At 50.0% G+C, this 18,429-nt stretch overlaps 1 protein-coding gene across 10 annotated transcripts in view; it reads left to right on the top strand.

Annotated features, from left to right (window-relative positions):
• Positions 1-18,429, top strand: part of Wnk2 (WNK lysine deficient protein kinase 2) — a 107,330-nt gene that overhangs the window by 67,902 nt on the left and 20,999 nt on the right. For 8 of the 10 annotated variants that reach the window (XM_057788122.1, XM_057788119.1, XM_057788121.1 and 5 more), the window contains exons 11-21: positions 418-609; positions 1,794-2,333; positions 4,315-4,614; positions 5,090-5,139; positions 5,873-6,041; positions 6,109-6,225; positions 10,109-10,279; positions 10,387-10,432; positions 10,998-11,117; positions 16,748-17,568; positions 17,835-17,910. In XM_057788122.1, the coding sequence (XP_057644105.1) occupies positions 418-609; positions 1,794-2,333; positions 4,315-4,614; positions 5,090-5,139; positions 5,873-6,041; positions 6,109-6,225; positions 10,109-10,279; positions 10,387-10,432; positions 10,998-11,117; positions 16,748-17,568; positions 17,835-17,910 (2,602 nt within the window). The remainder of the gene's footprint in view (positions 1-417; positions 610-1,793; positions 2,334-4,314; positions 4,615-5,089; positions 5,140-5,872; positions 6,042-6,108; positions 6,226-10,108; positions 10,280-10,386; positions 10,433-10,997; positions 11,118-16,747; positions 17,569-17,834; positions 17,911-18,429) is intronic. The other 2 variants (XM_057788117.1, XM_057788115.1) reach the window with 1 other exon arrangement.

The following is an 18,429-nucleotide window of genomic DNA, read 5'->3' as shown; positions in this document are numbered from 1 at the left end:
TGTGTGTGTGTGTGTGTGTGTGTGTGTGTGTGTCAGTCAAAGAGAAAAAGAGAGAGAGAGATCTATAGTTTGTAATTCAAGGCCTGCTCATGGAAAACTCTGCTTATTCAGAATGTTTTTATAAGCTGGCTCCAGATTAGCAGGAGCTTGGCAGTCTGCATGGTGTTTGTGTGAGCGGTGTGTAGACTTATGTTGTAAATATAGTTCACTGTGTGTATGTGAGTGTGATGTGTGAAAACATGCAGTCGTGAAGTTATGCGGTGGTGTTTATGCAGTTGATGTGGCTGTGCGTGTAAATCCGAGTGTGTATGTGGGAGTGTATATGCAGATGAGTGAGTGTGAGCATATGAGCACACATGCGGGGGTCACTGTGGATTTCTTTTGTGTCTGAGCACAAGGCTCCCTTTTTTCCTCCAGCCTCTTCCAATGGCCCAACCACCTACCCTGCCACAAGTCCTGGCCCCGCAGCCGGTGGGCACTGTCCAGCCAGTGCCCTCTCATTTGCCTCCATACCTGGCTCCAACCTCCCAGGTAGTGGCCCCTGCTCAGCTGAAGCCTCTCCAGATGCCGCAGCCACCTCTGCAGCCTCTCGCTCAAGTCCCTCCACAGGTACTTCTGGCCCATAACCTGCTCACCTTGGGTGGGTACCAGGACATGGGCTGGACCTGTTTATGTGTGTCACTAGGGGCTACTGGCTAGGGACATAGACTTGGAGCATAGTGTCATACCCTGTATATTACATGTCTAGTGTTTCACATCTACTCCTGTAACTACTACAGCAGGCCAGGGACCCTAGGGACAGCCTCCTTTGTCTGGTTTCCCTCGTCCTGGGGCTTCACCTCTTCTCTACCCTGGCAAGCTGTCTTCCCAGGCTGAGATGTCTCTGTATGAGGGTGGTGTATATAGGGTCCCCCAAGGAGTGGGTGGGACAGCTGTCATTTTGCCATCTACTGGATTGCCGTCCAGGATGGGGGAAGGGCTAGTCCAAGCCAAGGACAAAGCTCTCCTTGTGACCATTGAGTGGGCATAAGAAGCAATCTGCTTCAGATGATTATCCAGCGGAAAGGACAACTCCTCACAGGTGTGCTTGTCACTGCGGGTGGCGTTTATCTGTTTGCCATGTGCATCACAGTGGGTTTGCACATGTTTGTGCCCTCATAATTGTACAGAGGGGTAGTTGACACGCTGCTTGTAAGCAAGCAGAAAGAAAGCATTGCTTAGCGGATAGCTATAGAGTAGAAAGTGTTTAACCCACCCCGCCAGGAACCACCCGATACTGTGAGAGCAAACAGAAGGTTTTAGATTATCTGCTGTTGAGAGGCTGAATGCCACAGGGAGTGACATTGCCGCGTCCGTCAAAGAAGGTTATACTGAGAGCTCTCCAAGGGGCTGGCTTCCGTGGAGTTCACAGGATGAGCCTTCAGGCTGATGAGACGCTGGGTGACTGGGCCAGCCCGGGAGCCTGGATAGTCTCAGTCCTCCCAAATGAAAGTGCTCCGAAGCACCAGAGCCCTGTGGCACTTCTCTGGTTCCTCTTAACTGAGCGCTCCTGACTCCCTCGGAGCCACCAGCCCCTTGGAAACCTGGACACACCGGCACCTCCATGCTGGTGCCAAGGGAGAGAGTCCAGCAGGCAGGTTGCCTATTCTGCTTGAGCACGTTTATAATGCTGTACAGTGACTTGTTGGGATCATCTCATCGCCAGCAACTGTTTGAGAGACTGAGCCATTTCCCCCTGATGCTGTGGGCCCCTGGATGACAGCCTGACTAACACGCCACTGTACCTTTTACAGATGCCTCAAATGCCTGTGGTTCCCCCCATCACTCCCTTGGCAGGACTCGATGGCCTCCCTCAGACCCTCACTGATCTGCCAGCTGCAAATGTGGCCCCCGTGCCACCACCTCAGTATTTCTCACCTGCTGTGATCTTGCCAAGCCTCACGACACCTCTGCCCACATCACCGGCCCTGCCTCTGCAGGCTGTCAAGCTGCCTCACCCCCCAGGAGCACCCCTGACTGTGCCCTGCCAGACCATCGTGCCAAATGCACCAGCTGCTATCCCCCTGCTGGCTGTGGCCCCGCAGGGTGTGGCTGCACTGTCCATCCATCCAGCAGTGGCCCAGATCCCGGCCCAGCTCCCAGCTCAACCTGTGTACCCAGCAGCCTTTCCACAGATGGCATCTGGAGACATCCCACCCTCACCCCACCACACGGTGCAGAGCTTACGGGCCACCCCTCCACAGCTGGTCTCACCTGTGCCTCCTCAGCCTGTCCAGCCCACTGTCGTCCATCTACCTGAGCAGGCTGCTCCAACTGCTGCCTCAGGTACCCAGGTAATTCACCTGTGGGAGTGAACTTACCATTCACTGCCTGGAGACCCTCAGGGCCAGGTTTCCTTTACAGGGCCATGGCTCCTGTTAGTACCCAGACTCAGGGACAGTTCTGTCCTGTGGTTAACCTTTAATCTTTTTTAAAAATTGTTTATAGATTTATCTTTAATTTTATATGTATGAATGTTTTACCTACATGTATGATGTATTTGTACCATCTGTGTGTCTGCCTGGTGTTGGCAGAGGGCAGAACAGAGTGTCAGATTCCCTGGAACTGGAGTTATCGATGGTTGTGAGTCACAATGTAGGTGCTAGAGAATTGAATCCAGGTTCTCTGCAAGAGCAAGTGCTCTTAACCTCTAAGCCATCTCTCCAGCCCCTGGTTATTTCTCTTATGAAAAGAATGTTGGGACAGAGGCCTGAGTCAATGCTGAGCATCCGCTGCCTTCTCAGGAGCTGTGACCATCAGGATGGCTGATGTGTTCCATGCTCCTTCCCTGCTTCTGCTTTGTGGCTGAACACTCCCTCACCTCGTGCCAGTGCTGGCAGTCCTATTGGCCTGAAGTGGCTCCTCTGTGGATACGTGCGTGTATCCCAGGCTAACCTTGACCAGAAGACAAAACAAGGCAGAATGGATATTCTGATTTGAACAGAGAGGAAACAAAACAGCAGTAAGGGGGTATACGTGCCAATGGGCTGCCTGCCGGGTGGGAGATGATTCTTGCCAGACAGGTAACTGCCCTGGTGCCAAGTTGCCAATGAAGGGATGTTGTGGAGTGTAGGGTTATGTGCCTTGTGTCAGGAGGCCTGCCATTGTGGCTTCACATACCTGCCCAGGACGTTCATGTTTGGAGTTCCTGGTCTATTCTGTTTAAACCCAAATGAGGGCAAGGAAGAACAGACCTGATGCTTCCCACTTGAGTCCGCTCGTCAGAGGCCTTCTTTACTTGGGTGTCTCCCACCGGATGCCAGGTGAAGATGCTCTCTCCACCTGGCAGCCCCTCCCAACACACATACTTGAGTATCTATCTTCCTGCCTGACAGTTTTATCTGGGCAGGGGGAAGTTTCTGAACTTGATGTCACCTCAACTCTAAGCCCTGCCAGCTCTGAAACTGAGGCATAGCCCCGGCCACTTGAACCTCAGGTTCCTCTGATGTGGACCAGCTCCTCCTCCTGGCTTTGCTGCAAAGAGTGAAGGGTTTAGGGAACACCCAAGTGCCAGGTGCTATGTGACTCAGTTTTGTGCTGCTCAGCTTGGAGCTGCTCACTCAGAGTGTGTGCTCTAACTCATTTCTGGAGGCACTGGTGCTTGGAGATGGGGTGGGAGTGGTGTTTATTGTCCAGCAGAAAGCATCTGTCTAAAAAGCCAGTGGGAAGAAGCATACTGGTCTTGTGTTCTCATGGAGTGAGCTACTAGAACGAGAAGGTGTCAGTGACTGCTAAGCTCACTGATTAGGTAGGGTGAGGCTAAGCAGCAAGAGAGCAGGGTCTAGCACCATCTCTGTGTTCTGGGCCTTGTTTTCTGCTGCTGACCTTTCTGGGTTCTGCGGTTGCTACAGACTGGTGAGCTCTTCAAGTGGTGTTGAGCACCATCAGGGTGACTGGGTATGGCTACCCCATGCTGTGAACTAGGTAGAAGGCCAGGAAAGCAGGACGCTGATGTCCCAGGGAAACAGCCAGAGTCCAGCCTAGTTACTAAGTGTGTGTTGCATTCTGACTGTTTGCCTGGGCTTTTTCTGCAGTTCCTGGGAGTGTAGGTCTGTCTATTCCCACATGGAGGTGTCTGAGGAGGCTCATGCCTGTTTACCTCTTCCAGATTTGCATTCCAGATGTGCTCTAAGACAGGGATTACCTTTGGGGAATGTGTGGATCAGAGAGATAGTCCTTATCCTCCCAAACCTGTGTGCTCACTGGTGCCTCTGGGCACAGCCTCTGCCGCTGCTCCCTGGTACCCAGCCTGCATCTTATCCCTTCTGCCCCCAGGTCCTGCTGGGCCACCCTCCTTCGTACACTGCAGATGTCGCTGCTGCTGCTCCAGTCTCTGCTGTGTCCCTGCCGCCTGCTGTCCTTTCCCCTCCTCTGCCAGACACTCTGCTGCCTCCTGCCCCTGAGCTCCTGCCCAAGCTCCCCAGCTCCCTGGCCCCCACAGTGGCCGCAGCCTCTCAAAGTGTACCCACCCAGACCTCTATGCTACTCCCGCCAACAAACCCACCTCTGCCCACTGGTCCTGCGGTCGCTGGTCCCTCCCCTGCTGTCCAGCTGACGGTGGAAGTGGCTCAAGAGGTGTGTGCCCTTTTTCCCTGCTCAAGCCAGCGGGGCGGGGTGGGGGGGGCGAGGGGGGGGCGGCTCAGCTCTAGAGGTGAGGAAGGCACAGTGTGCTCTGGGACAGCTACTCCAAGCTGCTCTGCCTCTTTGTCTACATTGGCCCACATCAGGAGGGAGAGCATGAATTTCAGAAATGGGTTTTCCTCAGAGAGTTTATACAGGTTGCCCAGGGCTTTCACAACTCTGTGTGTTCTTTTTGGGGGGAATGATCAAAGTAGGTTAGCGATTTGTGGAAGGAAGCCACCCTGGGTTTCAGGAATCTGCTTGCCTCTAAGCCTTTCAAAATCACAGCAACCACACACTGGGCCCTGTATGGAGAGAGCCTCAGAGGAGGCGGGGAAGCAGCTGCATGCTGTGTCTGACCTCACTGAGGCGAGGCAAGGTAGGTCAGCACAATGTAACCCTGTTCTCTGTACTCCGCTTCTTATTTTAGGAGCAGGCTTCACAAGACAAGCCCCCTGGCCCCCCACCAACGAGTGAGAGGTACTCTTCTCCCTTGCTTCCAGGATGGATTGTGGGGGGCGCAGGCTCAGCAGCCAGCTCTGCCCAGCCCAGCACTGCTTGGCATTTTTGCTCAGTTTGCCAGGACACCATCGGGATTTTAATAGGTGTTACCCCCCTTTTCCAAATCTGACCCAATAGTGACTCAGGGACCTCTTGTTTGCTATCAGCCCCTGCTGAGCTATGCCGCCTGGCACATCTATGTCAATCTAGGTTGAGTTCTGGTTATTGTTGGTCCCTGATGAGCTGTGTGTCCTGGCACTAATCCTCGTGCCGAGGACATTCCGGAAGGGGAAGGCCGTGGGCAGAGCCTCAATGCCCTCGGGTATGCCTAGGTCCTGTGCTCTGGGGTGGCAGTGTCATTCTTACAGAGGTGGGTATGGATCCCATCATCCCAGGGGACCGGGATGTTGTGGATGCAGGAAGCTTAGCAGACTCCACATCCTCACAACAGCTTAGAGCTCCTGGTTCCTTGAGGCATGTTAGACCCATTTCACAGGCCAAGGGCCTAGAGAATCAGGCCATACAGCCCACCAAAGGGAAGGTATGGGTGGTACAGGGTGGGTACTGGAGGAAGAGCATCTTGGGATCCCCTTGTAGGCTGGATGCCATCTCTGCAGGTCCCAACTTTAGTTAAAACCCCAAGGCTAGACTGACTAGAGCGGATTTTCTGGTTCTCCAGGTGTGCTGTTAAAATTTTTGGTTTTCCCCTCAGCTTTGGAGCTTCCGATGTCACCTCTGGAAGAGACCTGAGTGATAGCTTTGAAGGCACCTTTGGAGGGGGCAGGCTGGAGGGCAGGGCTGCCCGGAAACACCACCGTAGGTCCACTCGTGCACGCTCCCGGCAGGAGAGGGCCAGCAGGCCTCGGCTCACTATCCTGAATGTGAGTGGCTGTGGTTTGGGGTACATGGGTGTGAAGTCCTCTGCAATCTGATGGTGGCTTCCTGCAGGTGTGTAACACGGGGGACAAGATGGTGGAGTGTCAGCTGGAAACGCATAACCATAAGATGGTGACCTTCAAGTTCGATCTTGATGGGGATGCTCCCGATGAGATCGCCACATACATGGTAAGGCTGGGTCGAGATGAGGCCACCTCCTTGAGGTCCTTAGACCCTTGTAGGAATTAACATGTTGAATTCAGTCCTGCATGGAGGTGTTTGGGTGGCCAGTGCTAGGCCTACAGCCTAGCAGCTATCCCCAGAGCTGTGGGTATCCAGGTAGAACATCACCTATGGGGGGTTTCTGTGGGTTCCTTCCCCAGGCTCCTGTGTAGGACAATTCAGGAATGTTAGCCACACCTTTTCCTGCCCTTCTGAGGAAAAGGAGGAACTTGCTGAGTGACCTGGATAAGCAAATGGAAAATATGTTCCCTGTGTTTAAGGTCCTGTGCTCCCTGCTTAGAATTGTCTGTCCGCCTCCCCAGCTTCTGGAAGTATAGACCCAGGCCCTGGGTCCTTGATCCCTGTAACTTTGCCAGCACCTCCACCTGGCGCTAGCTCTCTGCTGGAGAGAGCCCCTGGGAACTCCTTCTTACCTGCAGACTTCTTTAGATTCCTTGCCTACGTTCCCAGGAAATACTGTTCTGTCCCCAGTACCTAGCTCTGCCAGAAGAGGGGAACTTGGATCTCAAACTGTCTATGAAGACAGAAGACACTGGCAGAAAGGACCCATCTGTATCTACCAGACTCCCTGAACTATCTGTGACCACAGACGTCCTACAGCAGGACCTGTCCTAGACCCCCAGTCACATATGTTCATGTGTTCCTAAGGAAGCAGCTGGCATTGGGCCATCATACAAGTATATCTAGTAGGATAGTGTAACTATGTAGGGGAATATGAAATTTAACTTAAAATAGTGTAAATAGCCCCACTGACTAGTGACTACTGCACGAACAACTTAGTTAGATGTCAGCTATAAGTGGTCCTGCCGTTATATCACCTGGCCACCCTGGCCCTGGCTTCATTCAGTGTGGATATGAGTTTCTCAGGAAAATCCTGCTGTCTGCTCCCCAGAGATTCCTCTGACAAGCTCTTCCTCAGGCCAAGGCAGACCACAGTCCCCTCAGGGTGAGAGAAAAGATGATTCTGATGCCTGCCACCATGGTTGGGAAGGCCGGCCAGAACTATTGCAGCAGACAACAGAGAACGGATTTGCTCTGAACAAAGCAGGAATGGGGCGGGGGCAGGGGGGGCAAGACATACCGACCAGAAACAGGGTGAGGATTAGGAAAGTAAGGAAAACAGCAGAATGCCAAGGCCAACTGGATGGTCAGGTTATGAGAACACTGAGCATGCGTGCCCTATGTTCCAGCCACTGATGTCCAGGATGGTCAGAGAGGGTCACCTGGCCCTCTCCTGCCTGGAACAGATGCCCATTAACACTTGGGGTGAGCCCTGCCTTCATCTCATTGGCTTCAAAGGCGCCTCTACAGCTATCAGTCTTCTAGAACTGACATCAGACACTCTGTAGCCAAAGGAAAACCCCTGCTACACCCATTAACCTCATCTTTGTGGGGGACGTGTCAGAGGCTTTAACATCAAAGTTGGTGACAAGGATCTTTGTCAGACATGGCGGCTGGGGGTCTCTCTCTTGACTGACTGAATGGGACTCTTGTTCTAACTGAATTAGGCCCAAAGCATAAGGGACCAAGGCCTGGAGAGGAGTGTGGGAGATGCCTGAATCTGGTTTGGTTAGAGAGGGACCCTCGGACAAAGTATCTGACTGGTTTCTTACTCTATTACCCAAACTTTGAGACCACACACCTCTCTTGACTTGTGTGTGTGTGTGTGTGTGTGTGTTTCACTTAAATTTATTACAGATATCCTGTAATGAGGATGATTTTTTTGAATTTCACATTGAAGTTATCTTCATATAAACCCACTATAAGGTAAAGACAGACTATCGGAAGACTTTAACAAACACTCCACCAAACAGGGTACCTGTGACAAATAAGGGTATGAGAGAATTTCTCAGGTCTTGACAAAAATGACATAAGCAAGGATGGATTTGATTGGTTCACGTTTCTAGGGTACAGTCTACCTGATGGGGAAGTCACCACAGGGGAAGCATGAGGCAGCTGGTTGCAACACTGTCTCCAGTCAGAAAATAGGGAGAAGTGAAAGCCACACTCAGCTTCCTCCTTATAATATAACCCAGTCCATTGCATGGTGACACAGCCCACAGTTAGGGTGGGTTTTCTCAACATGTGTATCATGTGACTTTATATGTCACATGGGGAGACATGTCCAAATATCAACATACCCCCAGTAGGGTACCAACAACAGACCCAAGGCTAGTTTGGCAAAGTGAAGGATGTATTGGGCATACTTATAGAATGGGTGATCCCCAAATAGTCACATCACTAGATGCTTCCCCATGGCTCTTAGCCTTATATCACCACCTCCCAAAGGCATGTGGTGGTTGGGATTCAGGAAGCTGAGTGGCCAGAATCTCAAGGTTCTAATGACCTCCCAAAACCTTCCTAACATGTGGGATGTAGACTGGCCCGATCAGATGGAGAGACTTGTGTGGGTAGTCACAACCGCTCTTGTTAAGATGGAGGTGATTGTTACGCTGAGAGGACAGCATTCCACAACATACGTACATACGTGTTATTTATGCACGTGTGCACATTGGGTGTGAAGACCAGAAGACAACTTTAGGTGTCATTCCTTAGGCACCTCCTCAAGAGCGGAATTACAAGGATGCCATCACATCTGTTTCTTTCTGTGTGGGTCCTGGGTGTCAAATTCAGGTCTTTGTACCTGCAGGGCAAGAACATTGCTAGACTGAGTTATAGATGCATGATGATGCAGATGCTCCAGAAGTCCCCAGCCTGGCTGCCCTGCTGCCCACCTACCCTGCTCTGCCGTTCCCTTCTTGTTCACACAGCACAATGGTTAGGAATTATGTATCCATGTGTTTATGTCATGTTTTCAGTATCTCCCCCCCCCCCATGTGTATGTGCATGTGTTCTCCAGCATACACACACAGGCAAAGCCCCTACGCAATTTCCCAGCCAGTTATTATTTTGTTGAGCTTTGTAAACTGTATCTTTTTTATCTCAGGTCCTCTGGATACCCAGACCCTCCCTTCTCTCTCTCTATTGTGCTTTCTCTTATGAACTGGGTAGAGGATTGAATCACATATTTTAAAGTCAAGTTATCTGAAAGCTTTTCTCCAGCTAAGCAAGATGTGCGTGCACAGACTTTCCATGTGTAGTCCATGCTTCCTGATGGCTCTCTGCCTTGCTGCCTCCCTGCTTCAGGGATGGAGGCATCAGGAGGCTGCAGGGGAAGCACAGGTGTAGATGGTGGACTAGGGTGCCAGTTCACCTTAGTCCAGCTTGGCCAACTCTGAAAGATCTGTCTGGACTTAGCATTTAGAAGAGCCGTGTGGTTCTAGGGCAAGAGCTCTGTGAAGATGACTTGTGAAGAAGGTGAATTGGAAAGATTTCTGGGGAACCAGTCATGGTGGTGCATGCCTTTAATCTCAGCACTTAGGAAACAGAGGCAGGGTATTGAGGCCAGCCTGGTCTACATGGTGAGTTCCAGGACAGCCAGGCTACTCAGTGAGACTCTGTCTTAAAATAATAGCTGTGGCTCATTGTCTAGTGCTGTGTTCCAATTAGGCCTTCTCCCCTAGACCCAGTAGTAGTGCACCTATCTTTCTTGGAGATTGTTGGGCTAGCCTGAGGTTCCATGACCAGCTTTTGCTCCAGGAAAGCAGTCCTCATGGGGCTATCTGGTTGTGTAGAGTAGCGTTTTCAGCCTCAACATCATTCCTGTGTCTCTGGGGCCATTAACTATCTCCCTGACCAGGGGACACAAACTTTGTCATGTCTTTCTGTGGGATCTAGGGCAGGATAGAGTATGTATATTTCTGTTAGAGCCCCCATATACCCATGATCTATGGAAGGATGTCACCAGCAGTCCCGTGTCCCTTTGCAGGTAGAACATGACTTCATCCTGCCTGCTGAGCGAGAGACATTCATCGAACAGATGAAGGATGTCATGGACAAAGCGGAAGACATGCTCAGCGAGGACACGGATGCTGATCATGGCTCTGATACAGGGACCAGCCCTCCACACCTGGGTACCTGTGGTCTGGCCATGGGGGAGGTGAGAGCCCAGGTCCCCAGGGCATGCTGGTAGATGCAGCAGGCAGGAGGCTCAGAAAAAAAGCTCTCAGTGAGGCTGCTGACCTGCAATCCCTTTCCCTCATGCAGGAGAATGGACAGTCTCAAGCCAACGCCCCTGTCTATCAGCAGAATGGTAAGCCTGTCCCGACAGCTGTACCTGGCCTAGTAGCCAGCCTTAGGAAGAGCCATTCATTTCCTTGCACCCTCTTGCTCTGAAGCAGGCATTTGACTGAAGGTCCCTGTTGAGCATAACAACAAGGACTTTGGCCACTGCACCAGGATTGTGGGAGTGGTAATGAGACTCTCTCAGCTGGTAATGGCTACCCTGTCCTACTAGCTGCCATCTTGGGGGCTACAGGCACCCCAAGGACTGAATAAGGCTTTTCTGAGAGTCTGCAGCTGCCAGTGAGGCCCCCTCATCTGGGTGTCTACCCTACGCCCTTCTGGTTGAGAGGAGCAGATGGAAGCCCTTCCCTAAGGCCTCATTGTTAAGGGGCTTGGAGAGTCACCTGAGTCATGGAATGAAGCCATTGAGGCTTATAAATGAGAGCTTGAACCCCCTGCCTACTCCTTCTGGAGAAAACTCCACAGGTGGAGTGTGCTTCCTAGAGCTCCTAATGGGGTCTGGTACAGTAGCAGGGTTCCCTGGCCTAGAGGTACTGGTCCCGCTCAGCGTTTCTTTATGCTCTGTTTCTCAGTCTTACACACGGGGAAGAGGTGGTTTATCATCTGTCCAGTGGCTGAACACCCAGCAACAGATACTTCTGAATCATCACCCCCACTTCCTCTAAGCTCTTTGCAGCCAGAAGCCAGCCAAGGTAGGAGTACACAGAGCCCAGACCCCTCTCTGTAGCAACCTAGAAGCTTCCCCCTGTGCAGCCCTGCGCTAGAATATGCTGGGTACCTGGCATTGTGCAAGGGGCTACCGCCCTATACTGTCACCCCAAAGCTCAGGGCAGACGACAGGGCCATGTTACCATTTCTCCCTGTTTTCTTCTGGATCAGCCACCAGGCAGCATTGGCTTGAGCTGGCCCTATTGTCTTCACCACTCAGGTGATTGTGTGCTGATGGGCTCTGGGCCCTTCCTGCTCAGTACTGCCTAGTGACCCAGCCTGTCTTTGTCACCTTAGAGTACATCCACGTGAACAGGCTCTCGGAACCCTGCTTTGCATGGGGAGGTGGGATTCTGAGACCACCTGATTCTCAGTTGTCACTTGGGTCATGGTAACTCTTCACCTGCTCCCGAGACTGCCTGCACCTATCCCCACAGATGTCTGTAAACCTACCCGTCAGCACTATTGACTTTTTATGATACTTAGAAGGATAAAGGAGTCATTGGAACAAACTTAAGGTTTAATTCTTCATCACTTGGCAAGAAAGAGTTGATCATAAAATAATTTGGTTCTCCATCATGATGCACTCATGAAAAGGATATGTAAATCAGTTTTTCTCATTATCATAGTTTTTGGTGAATACCTTCATACTTTTGGAGATTTGTTACCACTGGAAGAAGGTCATCTTAATAGTAAAATCCAGTGACATATACGCTGGGAGAAGCTGTGTTCTGGCCAGGAAGATGTGCTCAACCTAGCCTGAGAAGCCAGGGTCTAGTGACCTTACCTGGAAGGCTTACTTTCAAAATGAGGGTCTCTTTACACATTCCATTTTCCTTGCCTTATCCACACTCCCTGATCCAAGGAAAGCCCTGTTACAAGGCGGGTAAATTTCAGTGGGCCATGGTATGTCTTCATGGCTAGTGATAGGGGCTAAGAGCACAGAGGTAAACCCTCACCCTTCATCTACATGCTGAATGACCCTGGATACTATTCACAGCAAGTTTGTATATGGTGGGGGGGGGGGCTGCGTAGAGAAATGGGTGGCAGATGTGTTAATCTGAATTAACTATCCACAGAGAAGGACCAAAACACTTGATAAGTTATGAAAATTACACTTTGAAGGCACTGAAAATCTGAAGATAGTGAAAATGTATCAGATCCTAGTTAGTAGGGAACAGAAATTAGATATAAGACCAGTCTTGGCCCCTTTGCCACTGAGAGCATCTCCCATCCTATAGGAGTGTCTGAGTGAGGTTGCAAGTGTCACCTAGAGAGAAGAGATAAAGTCCAGGCCCTCTGTGTCTACTAAAAACTTAAATAGTATATATATGTAGGTAAACAGGTGGATGAGGGCTGGAGAGTTGGCTTAGTGGTTACGAGCACTTGCTGCTCTTGCGGAAGGCCCAGGCTTGGTCCCCAGTACCCACACAGTGACTCACAACTGCCTGTAACTTCAGTTCTAGCAGATCCAACAGCCTTGTTTGGCCTCCACAGACACTAGGCACACACATTGGGGTTTACATCTGTGTTACATGTGGGCAAATGTATACATAAACTTTAAAAAATAGTTTAAAAAAAAAAAGGAAGGTTGTGGTAGAAGATAAACTCGAAGAGGTTGTTGTTTTAACTTCAAACTAAATAGACTTCTGAACAAAGAAAATGATCAGTGCTTAAAAGTCATGATTCACATTCATTAAAGGATCGCTTTCCAAAGCACATTTAGAATCCTAAACACAAGTGCATCTAGTAACAGAACTTAAACCTAACAGAACTAAGCCCGGCATGGTAACACAAGCCGGCAATCCTAGCTCTGGGAGTCTGAGACAGGAGATCACTAGTTTGAAGCCAGCCTGGGCTATATATGGTAGTGCAACCCTACTTCAAAAAAATCAAAATAATAAAATCTTAACAGGAAACAACCCCACCAGAACCAAAAGCAGAAGCAGACAGTCTGCCGCTGTAGTAGAGACCTCCACATTCCTCTCTCAGGAAGAAAAAAAACAGCTGTGATAGCCAGCTTGACCTACTTGACTTTATAGATCATTCTGTGTGGGTGGAATGCACTCTTTCTTGGACATGTAGAGCAATTACCCTGAATTATAAAAAAGAAATCCAACATGGAAAAAGTCAACATTGTACTGATTACCGTCTCTGATAGAACATAACTGAGAGATGAGTGATTGTTTATCTATGGTGGAAAAAAAAATAGTCCTAAGGAGAGTCAGGACAATTTGGAATGAACACAGAATAAGATGTGGCTAAAGTTATAAGGAAATATTATAGCACTACAAAGTTAACGGGACAGCCTTCTGCTTTGAGAAATGAGGACAGTGGATGCAGAATAAGTCCAGAGACAGCGAAGCCAGGACAATAAAGAGCAGAAGTCGGTGACATTTAAAATGAACGCAAATACAAGTGAAATGAATACAAATGAACTGAAATGAAAAGGACTAGTTAATTCTGCAAAATCCACCAATTGCTAAAACTCATCTACTCTGGAAAAGTTATACCACCCCAGATTTATTAGAAGGAGAGAATCTATAGGTCACATTTTCCCCCAAAGACTTCTCAAGCCCAGGCAAACACCCCCACACGCTAGCAAGATGTAACGCCAGTTCTACAAGATCTCTTCAAGAAATCTCAAAGGGAAAAACCTCAGGTCACTGAGCAGATCAGCATCATCCTCTAGAATGCTAACCTTCAGGACTGCATGCACCAGGCAGATGTGGTAGTGCTCCCTGCAATCCTCAGCCTGCAGAAGCAAGGGAATGGGAAGTTCAAGGTCATCCTCGCTATCTAGTGAGTTCAAGGCCAGCCTGAGACTCCCTCTCAGAAGACAGAGAAGGAAGAAGAAGGGGAAGAAGAAGAGACAAATCAGACAATATCAAAATTAAAGCCTTTTACTCTAAATGAGGAAATCCACAAACCAGAGAGAAGTTACCAGCAGCGCATATGACCAGCAACGATTCCCACCCAGCAGACATGAAGAGCTCTAACAGAGGAAAAGGCAAACCACGGCAGCTCAATTGATGGGCAGGCATGTCACAGGAGATGCTGGATGACTGGTATTGAGACAGCCATTTAGTCACACGAAAACACAGTTTGAGATGACTCAGTGGTTATACGTGCTTGTCATCAAGCCCAGTGACCCAAGTTAGATCCTGGACCCACATGGTAGAAGGAGAGAACTGACTTCCCTGCTCATGCCACGGCATGTGTGCATGCTCGCACCAGATGTAAAAACAAAACACAAAGTTTTGGCAGGGATGTGGAGAAATGCGAAGCCCTCTGTACAATCGGTGAGAGTGTAAATTAGTGCAGATATTATAGGAAGCGGCGTGCAGGTTCCTCAAGAAGTCAAAAGCAGAACTCTTCCATAATTTAGCAGTCCCATATTTGGGTGTGTTCAAGTGAATCGAAAACAAATTCCGGAAGAAGCGTCTGCTCTTCTGTGTTCATGTGGCATCGTTTGCAGTAGTCAAAGACATGGAAACAAATGGAATGTTAGCAGATGATTGAACAAAGAAAAATGTGTATACCCAGTAGACTGCTATTGAGACACTAAAAAGGAAATCCTGCCATTGGCAACATGAATATGCCTGGGGTGTTATGTTGAATGAAATAAGCAATTCACAGAAGCACAGATATGTTGCGACTCTACTTGTGGGAGGTTTCTGTATAGTCAGAACGAGAGAGCAGAGTAGAGATTGACAGGGCAAACAGTGGCTGTGCATCAGGTCTAAGGTTTCATTTGGTTACACACACCAGGACCATGCTGTGTATTTGAGCATTGAAAGAGTTGGTTTCATGTTAAGGTTACCACAATCAGAAGGCCTTTCCACTGCCTCAGGGACGAGGGAAGGAAGGTTCATGAGCATTGGGAGATTGCCATAGAAGGGACACCATCCCCCACCTTGGAGGTATCTCACCATCCTCTATTGACACCAGAGGTTCTCTATGGCCAGCAGCATCTCTGAATGTGCACCAAGCTGGACAAGGGCACCTCTGTATCTCTGCCCATGGATAGAAGAACCTTCTAAACCATAGAAACAAGTATGTTCTTTAGAAGACATGCCAGTACCATGAAGACAACAGGAAGGAGAACTTGTCAGTTATTGACCTTTGGTGGGGCAGGGATGGAGGATCTGCATGGGTCTGGGCACAGGAGAGGGGCTTTGGATCCTGGTAACTAGCCTACTCCTACTACCTTTTTATGATTTTCGTTGTGTGTGTATGAGAGACTATGCGTAGGTATGATGTTTGAGCATGTCCATGTGGGAGTCTACCTATGTCTGTGTGTGGAGGCTGGAGGTTGATGTTGGGAGCATTCCTTGGTTACTCTCCACTTTTTTTTTTTTTTAAGGCATCCATATTATTTTTTGAGAAAGGATCTCTCATTGAACCTGGAACTTTCCAGTTCAGCTAGACTGGTTGTTCAATGAGCTCCAGAGATCTACCTGTCTCCCCATACCCCCAGTGCTGGGATTATAGGTGCATGCCACCATGCTCGTTTCTGGGTAGATGCTGGCAATCTAAACTCAGGTTCTTATGCATGACTAGCACTTTATCCATGGGGGCAGCTCCTTAACTACAGTCTTCCACATTATGTCCTGTCTATAAAACGGGCACAGGGCTTCTGTGAGTAGAGGTGAGAAATGATGAGCTTCAAACAATATAGACTTGAGACATACCTCACTATGTGCCCTCTCTTTAATTCCCATCATAGTCCCTGTGACTGCCTTTAGAGCCTTGGGTGCTCTAGCAGAATACTGGTGAACTGTGTCTTCATGTGATCCCCTGTAGGCAGAATTTTTGTTGGAACTTCCCGGCTCCAAAATAAATGCAGAAACTTAATTATAAATGGTCAACCAATAGCTCAGGCTTATTACTAACTAGCTCTTACAACTTAAATTAACCAATTTCTATTAATATATGTATTGCTACATGGCTCATGGCTTTAACTATTCTCCAGCATATCTTGCTCCCTCTGTGCCTTCTGGTAACCTCTCAGACTCTGTCTTCCTCTTTCCCAGCATTCTCTCTGCTCCGAAAATCCTGCCTAGCTATCAGCCAATCAGCTTTTTATTAACAATAAGAGCAATACATATTTACAGTGTACAAAGATTGTTCCACAGCAATCCCCAGGTCCTTCACTCCGCAAATTCTTTTCCAATTCTATGTTCTGAATGTACCAAACACTGGGCATCTGATGGATTGGAAGGTTCTGGGTTCCACATTGCTCTGGGGCATGGATAACTCACTGCTTTCCTCAACCCCTTCACTTTCTAAATTCATGTTCCAGTTTTGTCCAGCATAGACAAACAGTGTGGACATACAGGTGGTAGAGAAAAGACCATGTCTGACAAGTGCTACAGCCAGATGGTGGGAAAGGGATGCTATGGAACACCATAGGCTACTCTGTAGGAGCTGAGATCCATAGGTGAGAACCATCCCTTCAGAGCTGATGACAGTGGTCATGATGGAACTGAGTGGTAAACTGGAACAAAGATGAGTTTGCAGGAGCCCCAGCCAGGTAGTCAGTGTAGGCAGGGAAGGACTGGTTGAATAGGATCAGGGTAAGTGATGCCAATCATTCCCTTTTTTCTTCTAGACCCAGCGCCCTATCCAGACCAGCTGTCCTTGAAGGACAAACCTAGTTTCCCAGCTGCTCAGCAGCTCCTGAGCCAGGCAGGCTCCAGCAACCCTCCTGGTGGAGCCTCAGCCCCCTTGGCCCCATCTTCCCCTCCTGTGACTACTGTAATCCCGGTAGCACCAGCCACCAGCACCGTGCCAGAGTCAGCATCAGGGACTGCCGTGCAGGCAGGGGGTCCAGGGACTCATCAAGGACCAGCCAGTATCCACGAGACCCTTCAACCACTGGTCGAGACTCACCATACCCAGTGTGCTGCCCAACCCCTCAGTACTGGTCAAGGACCTTGCACCCCAGCTCCAGAAGCCTCTCGCTGCTCCGCAGGTCTGGGGGAGCCCATCTCAACCAGGGATGTCAGCACTCTAGGGGAGCCCTTGCCTGCTTCAGTGCCAGAGCCCAGCCCCCCCATTGGGGCTACACAGTCTGTACAGGGTCAGCCACCACCCTCACTGCCCATCACGGTGGGAACTATCAGCTTGGCAGCGCCCCAGCTCCCCAGTCCCCCCCTAGGGCCTACTGCTCCCCCACCACCACCCTCAGCCTTGGAATCAGATGGGGAAGGGCCACCCCCTAGGGTGGGCTTCGTGGACAACACCATCAAGAGCCTGGATGAGAAACTGCGGACTCTGCTCTATCAGGAGCATGTGCCCACCTCCTCGGCCTCGGCTGGGACTCCCATGGAGGCAAGTGATAGAGACTTCACCCTGGAGCCCCTGCGAGGAGACCTGCCCTCAGCTTTGAGTGACAGGACCCCAAGCCTCACCCAGCAGGCCCAGCCCTCAGTGAGTAGCTTGACTCACTCCAATATCCCCTCACTGGCTAGGACTGGATGTGGGCAGGCATCCCAGCTATGCAGGGCCTGACTGATTCTTGGTGACGCACCCGTGGTGTGTGGTGCCAAACGACTCAGCTCAATTTGTTCATATGGAAGAGGCAGGGCAGGCGAGGGACAGTTCCAGCCATAGAGGGGTCACAGATCAGTGGTTTAGGGTGTAGTACCTGATGTTGATAAGCCAAGCTCACAGTTCTTCCATTTTTCTTCTTCCAGTTGGAAAAGTCAGAAACGGCCCCTGCAGGATGGGCCCTGACCCAGCGGGAACAGGGTGCGTCTTCTCCAATGACAGGTAACAACTCAAGGTCAGAGTAATGCAAGCTACACTCTGCAGGTGCCGCAGTCCTCCTGGAGCCCAGAGCCTTCGTGCTTTGGGGGATGAAATAGCCCACAGAAGGAACTGCTCTCACTGTCCCTGTCTGGGAAAGTGAAAGAAGAATAAGGAAGTGGGGTGCTAGTTGGGCAGCTAAGGTTGTGGAGAGCAGCCCAGACCCCACTGCTTTCCTCTGTTCTGTACCCCTTGAGGGGGACTGTTGTCTAGGTTCATGGTTTGTGTGGTATAGATAGAGGTTAGAGGTTAACTTGTGGCAGTGGCTTCCCTCCTTCCATCATGGGAGTCTTGGGTCATCAGACTTGGTGGCAAGTATCTTAACCCAATGAATTGTCTCACCAGCGTTTTTTTTCTTTTGAAATAGCTGTGTAGCCCAGGCTAGCCTTGAACTTGCATTGATCCCTGCCTTAGCCTTCCGAGTTCCTGAGATCACATGGTTCTTGGTTTGTTACCAAACATTTGAGTCTTCACCCTAGGGTC

The sequence above is a fragment of the Chionomys nivalis genome, chromosome 13 (assembly GCF_950005125.1).
Source record: "Chionomys nivalis chromosome 13, mChiNiv1.1, whole genome shotgun sequence".
Classification (NCBI taxonomy): Eukaryota; Metazoa; Chordata; class Mammalia; order Rodentia; family Cricetidae; genus Chionomys; species Chionomys nivalis.
The sequence above is the reverse complement of the archived record's forward strand: the minus strand, read 5'-3'. Positions and strand labels throughout refer to the sequence as shown.